The 8,687-nt window shown below is 42.7% G+C and overlaps 1 protein-coding gene across 1 annotated transcript in view; it reads left to right on the top strand.

Annotated features, from left to right (window-relative positions):
- Positions 1–8,687, top strand: part of CHSY1 (chondroitin sulfate synthase 1) — a 100,056-nt gene that overhangs the window by 12,386 nt on the left and 78,983 nt on the right. Inside the window, exon 2 of the mRNA XM_026648370.2 lies at positions 431–926. Within this exon, the coding sequence (XP_026504155.1) occupies positions 431–926 (496 nt within the window). The remainder of the gene's footprint in view (positions 1–430; positions 927–8,687) is intronic.

Here is an 8,687-nt window from a genome sequence, read left to right as displayed (position 1 = left end):
CACACACACACACACACACACACACACACACACACACACACACACACCCTAAGGGCTTCAGTCCCGGGCAGTAGCCTGAGCCCCGCTGTCCCGGTCTGAAGCCCATGGGCTTCGGCTTCAGCCCTTGACAGTGGGGCTCGGGCTTCACCCCTGCTCCCCACTGAGTCTAATGGCAGCCCTGGTGATCCCATTAAAACAGGGTAGCAACCCACTTTGGAGCTGCGACCCACAATTTGAGAACTGCTGTCGTATATGGTTCTTACCACTGTATGTGACTATCACTTGTATGGAAGGAAGACAGCATTTCAAGAGAATTAAAGAGGAGGAAATTCTTAAAACAAATGGTTCTCCTGAGTCACTTTTTCCTGTACGTTTGACTTGTACGATGATGTGCTCTGTCTGTAAACTTAACTTTGTATTTTCATTCTAGAACCTGGTCCAAAACCATTCCTGGCAAGGTTGAATTCTTCTCCAGTGAGGGTTCGGACACCTCTCTTCCAATCCCGATAGTGCCACTACAAGGCGTGGATGACTCCTACCCACCCCAGAAGAAATCCTTTATGATGCTCAAGTACATGCATGACCACTACTTGGACAATTATGAATGGTTTATGAGAGCAGATGATGATGTTTACATTAAGGGGGACAGATTGGAGAGCTTCCTTAGGAGTTTGAACAGCAGTGAACCCCTCTTCCTTGGACAGACTGGGCTTGGCACCACCGAAGAGATGGGGAAACTGGCCTTGGAACCTGGCGAGAACTTCTGCATGGGAGGACCTGGAGTGATCATGAGCCGGGAGGTGCTGCGCAGAATGGTGCCTCACATTGGAGAGTGCTTGCGAGAGATGTACACCACTCATGAGGACGTGGAAGTGGGAAGATGTGTGCGGAGATTTGCAGGAGTGCAGTGTGTCTGGTCTTATGAGGTAAGAACACGAACCCAAGCAATGAGGCATGTGGGGGCGAAAGGTGTGATGTTTTGTACAGGATAATGTCCTGTCCCAGACACAAGCAAATGGGATATGGCCTACCTGACACCTAATTTTGTATAATATAAATTTAAAATTGGTTAAAGAAGTTCTGGATATTGCACCTGTCCCAGAGCTCCCCTGCCTTTCTTTCTGGGTTTAAAATAAAATTTGTCCAATCTCTTGAAAATAGTTTTTCTTCTTCCTGTCATCATGAGAAACCCCCACACAAATGGATATGTGACAGCATGGAGAAAAATGTCTCATAAATGAACCAAACTGGGGAAAACCTGGTAACTTCTCTAACCTTTCAGTTACACTACTCTCAGATGTCTGTCTGTTTATTTTATTTTTTTTTAAAAAGTCATCAGGTAGAGGTGTGACATGTAAGCTGAGTATCTCATAGTTTTACCATCCCTGTACTGTGAGGTAAGAATGTTCATCACCCCCATTTTACAAATAGAAACTTGAGGGGAAAACTGAATCAAAGTGGTTTGTTTGTTTTCCTCAAATGGGGCTCAGCACTCACAAGCCCGTATGAAGTTAATAGGGAGCTGCAGGTGCTCACCACCTCTGAAATTAAGTCCCTGAGTGATTTGCTGACTGTCAGAGCCATGAGTGGGTGTTCTTGGCTTCTAGTTTGTGCTTAACCAACTTGTCTGGGGGATCAGTATTGAAAACTAATGGTTTAATTACCAGACTGCTCACCAGTGTTGGAGCACCACAAGGGTTATAGACTTGTGTTGTAAAGTAATTCCATGTTTCTGTCTTAGTCTTTCATAGATTCATAGATTCTAGGACTGGAAGGGACCTCGAGAGGTCATCGAGTCCAGTCCCCTGCCCGCATGGCAGGACCAAATACTGTCTAGACCATCCCTGATAGACATTTCACCCAAGGTATACCTATTGCCAAACAAGTGTTTAATCTCTCCAGCATTTAACATTGTCACACTGCATACAGTACTAAGTCTGCAGATAATTAAACATGAAACTGCCTACAAGAAAGTATCTAGGGCTCAGGCATGATTCTGTTACTTGTTGGATATTTGCTGATTCCTGCTGTTGGACTTTGTGGGTGGAGACTAGCCTTCAGAGGAGCTTATTTCCCCCCCGACACACTGTACTGACCACCACTGAAATCTGCCCATAGAGATCTGATTGCAGCTTCAGGATCTCAAAAATCCCACAACCTGCTGTTTACTATGTTTATAACTTACACTTTGTTATCCTCATGGACAATTCAGATCCATAAAGTTCTCTAGACTTCAAAGTTTGGTTGTAAGTATTGTAGAAGAATAATTCTGCTCAACTGCTTACATAGGAGTTTAAAAAATATATATATATAGTGGAATCACTTCCATCAATCTGGAGTTCTGTAAAAGCCTGTCCCTACAGAATCTAAATATGTGGCCAAACGTGAGTTCAGTTCTTTTTAAAGGGACACCAACTTAATCACACTTCTGCTAGTATTGGAAAGAATACTGAAGATTACTACCGATAAGAGATCAGAGGAAGATTGCTTTAGACTCATATTTTTGTTCCAAAGGAATACTCTGTGTGTGTCTGGCAGCTCTGTGCATAGTTTTCCCTAACTGTGAGCTCTCACATAGCAATAGGGGGAGTTTTTAAAAAAGAAAATTGTAAAACCACAGAAATTGACAGAGGGACTTGAGTCAGAGAGAGTACCTGAAGCTGCTGTTAACTTTAATTGACTTGGTTTCGTTTTGACAGCGACATGGTTTAAATTTTTGAAATAGTTACTGATTGCTTCTTCATTTAGTGCTTTGTGGGCCCAATTGGAGCTCAGTGGAGTCACTGGGCATTGGATCAGGTCCTTGAGATGGAGAGAGCTTTTCATCTGCATTCATCTTGTCACATGTATATAAAAAATGAAATCTGGACACAGCAAAGATGAGCTCTAGAACGGCAGTGGTGCTGTCACTTCTATATTCTAGACCTGAAATGATTTACTAGTGTGTTAGGTGCTTTACAGAGAAAAGGATCAAACCACTTTTTTTTCTTTCTTAGTTCTCCTATTTAAAATAGTTATTGGACCTAGAGCAGACTATTGAAACAACTTCCATGTAAATAGCTACATCAGGTATAACTTGAAACTATTAAATGCTCAAATCCTGGTCCCATTGAAATGAATAGCAAAACAGCCATTGATTTCAGTAGGACCAAGATTTGGCACGAAATCTTGAATCATTTGTGGAGCTGTCACACTTTAAGGAGGTTAGAAAAACAAAACAAAAAAGTGCGTGACGTAGCAGAACTAGACTGCAAATAATGCTGAGGAAAAGCAAAATGCTTGAGCGTTTTTAAGCTATTCAGAATGTTTTCTCACAGATGTGGTGGAATATCTAAAATTAGCATGTGGAGGGGGGAAAATAGCATGAACTCTTACATTCTCACTCTCACTGCAGGAGTAATTTTTAAGGTTTAGTGTTCCCTGGGAGGGAGGAATGGCTGGGTAGCAGTTTCAATGATGAAAGCACTTTACTGCTTTAGGGAGTAGCTGCACTTTCATGTCATTGAGGGCTTTTTAATTTAAAAACTATCATAATTTGGTCTTTGGTCTGATTTCCTCCATGCCCGGACAACTGGATTAAATGTGCCTAGGGAATGTTATGTAAAATAAAACAATGGCTCTGTTAAGCAATGCAGCTGTCTTAACCAGCTGTGTTAGGAAAGGTTAGTGTTGAAGCAACATTTTCCATGTCTTAAGTGTATTCATGAGTGTCAAGCAAGCGATCACTATGCAATACAATGCACTGCATTTTAGGCAACAGACTTTGGGTGGAAGGAACAGTTATTCCATCCCCTGCCTTCTGGGGGTATTAGTATTGCATTCTTTAGGATACCTCGAATTAGTTCCCTCTTTACAGTTCTTGCAGGGCTTAGCAAATTAGACCCTAATTGCTTTAAAAAAAAAAAAAAAGTTCCTTGCTCATGACTTGCATTTAGAAGAGTTCCAAAGTGCTTTAATGGTCCAAATCTTCAAGCCCCTATTCATGTGAGTAATTTCACTGATGTCAGTAGGGGCTTCTTGCATGAGCAAGTGTTTACCAGTACTTTGCCATACGTTTGTGGAACATCGTTGGGGAAAACTCTGCTAGGCCCTGTATCTTCCCCCCTCTACCCTCCATTGCTGTTACCCTTATTTACACTCTAGGAATCACAGGCATTTTGATAACTGCAACCACCTCTTCTCCAGCCTCCTTTACACCTCCCTCTCCCTTTTAACTCCGGCCACAGCATGGCCACCAAAACTGTCCTCTTCTGTCCTGACCATTAGACACCCCTCGACTGCTGCATCAAAGCTTTGTCCCAGCCTACGTGTCTGGGCCTAGATCTTCTTGTTCCTCCTGTACCTTCTGCTTGATCAAAGATATCCACCTCGAAAGCCATCTTGTTTCGTTCTTGCATTTGGTGGTGGCTTCTGTGCTGCCTCTTACTCATGAAGTTTACTCCACTAAGCTACCAACCTTATTCATTACAAGTCTCATGTAAACTCACTACTTCCATGATGCCCACAAGACAAGTTGAGAATAAACTTTGTTGGACTGAATGCTTGGGGGAGGGGGGGGGAGGGGAGGATAGCACTGTCAATGTGTTGTTCCCTTCTCTGGGTTTTATCTTTTCTCTGGTGTGTCTGAGGTTGTAAGATCTCTATCAGTGATTGTTCCTTTTTTGTGTGTGTGGTAAAGTGCTGAACCTGTCATTTGTGCTTAACAAATAACTATGAAATGCAGCCACCTCCTAGGGTCAATGGGAGTAACCACTCAATAATTCGGGCACAACACATTGCATGACAGCAGGGGGACAAATTATACCAAGGACTAACAGGGCCATGGAATATCATATGTCCACAGAGAACAGACAGGACCTAGGTTATAAGGTGTCTCTTTCAAAACCTGACACCCCTCCCCATCCCCAGCATAAAGTATGTGGAGCTTAATTTATCTACGTTGGGGCGGATAAAGGGCTGAGTTGATCCCATGTGGACTGGACTCCACAGTCCTAGAGAATCTAGGTATTTCAATCTTAAAGGTATGCTGCCAGGGCTGAGGAGAGAATATTTGATTATACCTGTATTTAAAATCTTCTATTTCGCTATTAGTTTACTACCTTGCATTTCTCTCGGCTTGGAGAGTGAAGACTGGCTAGTTCACTTTCTGCCTTTGGTACACTGGCACAATGTTGCACTATTTCAGTTGCTCATACTGAAGAAAGCTAGCTTCCGTTCTGATGCAAGGCTATTGCAGTGCCTTCATTTTAAAAAAAATGTCAACTTTTCTATTTTGAGTTTCATTTTGAGTCTTGTATTTTCTTTAGCAACATCTCACCCGTGGGATCATCTTTCAATAGCAGGTGATGCATTTTTTTATAGTTGCTCTTGTCATAAAAATACTATGTAAAGAGTTCGATTCCTGTTCATAGGAATCCTGATTACTTTTATCCAAGTTATTCATAACTGCTGGTAATTGGCAAAGCTGCAGCATATGCATCCAACTTTCCTCAGTTGTGATACAATCCGTTTGCACCATTTTGCCCTCTCTTAGTGTCAAACACTTTTCTTTCCTCATACCACAGTGATTGGTGCAGAATAAGAACCTAGACAGTGTTGTGCCCTGGTGAAAATCTCTTACTGGAAACTTCGGTTTTCGAAATAATGTTTTCGAAAGAAAAGCATTACATGATTAATTCTATTTTAACTAAACCTGAAAAGTCATTTTTAAAAATGTACTGGTCCATGTGTCTTAATAGAAACTCCACTTCCTAGCAGGGCTTTGGAACGGAGCCCGAAGCCGGAGTGCGGAGCAGCTCCGGAGCAGTGGAGCTGCAGGTTTTTGCCTGGAGCTGGAGTACAGCTCCAAAGCCCTGCTTCCTAGTTTACCTAGCAGTGTCTTGGGGGGGAGTGCTTTCCTCACCAAAGCATCAAAATAGAAAACACATTTTCAAAACATCTTTACCTGTGAGAGGTAGTGTAAAGGAAGTCCGGGAGAGTCAAGTGTTTTATATTGTATTTTATTGTGGGTTGAGAAAAAGCAGTTTGTCCTATAGCCAGATTCACATAGGTCCAATTATGAATCCATCAGATAGGGATGTAAGCATCCCCCAAACTTTCCATTCCTGTATATAAGGCTCTCAAATGCGCGGGGGTGGGTGGGGGTTGTTTATGGGCTCTAAAGTGGCCAGAACTCAGAGAAATCCTGTGATGATTAGGGAGGGAAACAGAAAGTACTGGCTTTAGGGGACAAATATACAACTCTTAGCATGTGACTAGTCTCCAGTTCTGTGGGTTTCTCTCTTGAGAAAAGCAACAGAACGTCCTGTGGCACCTTTAAGACTAACAGATGTATTGGAGCATAAGCTTTCGTGGGTGAATGCCCACGAAATGCATCCGACGAAGTGGGCATTCACCCACGAAAGCTTATGCTCCAATACATCTGTTAGGGTACATCTACACTACAGGGGGGAGTCGATTTAAGATACGCAAATTCAGCTACGTGAATAGCGTAGCTGAATTCGACGTATCACAGCCGACTTACCCCGTTGTGAGGACGGCGGCAAAATCGACTTCTGCGGCTTTTTGTCGGCGGCGCTTACTACCACCTCCCCTGGTGGAGTTAGAGCGCCGATTCGGGGATCGATTGTCGCTTCCCGACGGGACGCGATAAATCAATCCCCGAGAGGTCGATTTCTACCCGCCGATTCAGGCGGGTAGTATAGACCAGACCACAGTCTTAAAGGTGCCACAGGACATTCTGTTGCTTTTTACAGATCCAGACTAACACGGCTACCCCTCTGATACTTGATCTCTTGAGAAAGAAACTTCTCCTTCACTGGGTCAAAAAACTATTGGAGACTAACTGGCTGATTGGCAGTGCTGACTAGCTTCGTGTGGCCCACTTAGAGCTTGGTCCTATGCTACATTAACTTCAAGGGCAGAGCGCCTGTTGACTCTAATGGTGCAGCATCAGAGTCCTGATGAGATTTTATTGGAATACTCTGTACTTGCCTGTTTAGTCTGATGTATATTACAATAGAGTTGTGAAGGCCTTTTGAGAAGCAGGGTACCGCATGTGTCTTGTTAACCTCGAGGACCAATGTAGCGTCATGTCAGTTCTTGAATTTGTCATCGCCAACATTTTTCCACAATGCTGAGTGTCCACGACTCCAGCTGAGGTCAGTACTTCTGGAAATCAGGCCTTCAGTATTGCTTTACATCAGTGTGTTTCTGACATGCAGTCCGTTCTGACCTCAGGCCATGTGCTACTCTTAAAATAAACCTGTCCTTGGGAAACATGGGATAGCAGGGTTATAAATTGATGCCATCCGTGTACGTGGTGCCATGTGTACCCATGCACAAGGTGCGTAGAGTCTGAATCTGATGCAGACCATCTGTACGTACACGATGATTAGTTTGGAGAGAACCTTGAAGTAGTACAGTTTAAAAAACTGCACTAACTTGGATGGGACTGTCATTGAAAGACTTCATGGAAGTCTGCTTTGTCTTTTTAAGAGCAATTCCATTTAGCGTATAGGAGCTGAAGAATGGATTTCAAGCATTGTGTGCGTGGCTGAGAAGAAACGAGTACTTTGCAGGAGAGACAATGGACAAGAATAGGTGGTGACCGTATGTAGGCAGGGGCAGAATTGCGCGAGGCCTTGGAAATGAGTGCAAAAAAATGACCTTGATGCGTCAGGCAATAGGGAACCAGTGAAGAGCTTGGGGGAGGTAGAGGGAGGTGGGCAGAGCATCATAACTCTAATAACAGCACTTTTGGCAGATTGGTGAGGGGAGAAACAGGGAGGTCAAAGCTGAGGAAGCTTCTCTGTAGATGCAGGAAGGCCACAGGGTGGATGAGGGTTTCAGCATTTGGAATGGGAGATCCACATCCAAACTGTAACTTCTACATCGTCTAAGTTACTTAAAGGAAAGCAAAATCTGACTGAAAACTCACAAGCCTTTTTTAGTAACTTCTGCAGTCGCAGATCAGCAAAGCCTTAAAGCAGAAGTTTGAGGTTTGTGAAGTATTTTGATTGCATTGCTGTTTGAACCCAAAGACCCTGGAGACAGTTCCATTTTGTGTATATGCAATTTTAGCACGAATATTTTGTTTTGACTCTTGGCCTTGTTGTTGGGAGTGGGAGGAGGGAAATGTACGGTGTGCACTTGTATTCGACTTGTATGTAATGTCGGGTTTTTTGTTTTAGTCATTGTCTTGAGTACAGTCAGCTCAGCAAAGGCTTTATTGCATTGCTGGATAAAGAACTTTAAGAGAATGCTCCATATCCCAGATTCTTAATTCAAACATGTACCTATGGAGAGAAGTTGTGTGAAGACTTGAGAAACCATTGGAGAAGGGGGAAATATGTGGTTCCCCTTGTCTGAACTTTATGAAAGTTACTCTGTCTTTATGCAAAATAAATTCCTACTCTCTTTCCCTCCCACTGTCCCCTGCATGCATCCTCCCCATTTGCTAAGACTAAGTATGGAAAAGCTGTGTAAAAAATAAATTCTTAGAAAAGGGTCTTGATTGACTTGATAGTATATCTAAAATAAAATTAAAAAAAAAAAAAAAAACCTGACTAGATTTCAAGTTTTGGATACTACACCTGCCCTAAGGATCCCTTCAGTCTTGCCAATCTTTATGGGTTGGCAATAGCACTTTTTTTTTTTTTTTTTTTTTTTTTTTTTTTTTTTTTTTT

This window comes from Terrapene carolina, unplaced genomic scaffold (genome assembly GCF_002925995.2).
Source record: "Terrapene carolina triunguis isolate 2854851 unplaced genomic scaffold, T_m_triunguis-2.0 Scaffold67, whole genome shotgun sequence".
NCBI classification, from domain to species: domain Eukaryota; kingdom Metazoa; phylum Chordata; order Testudines; family Emydidae; genus Terrapene; species Terrapene triunguis.
The sequence above is the reverse complement of the archived record's forward strand: the minus strand, read 5'-3'. Positions and strand labels throughout refer to the sequence as shown.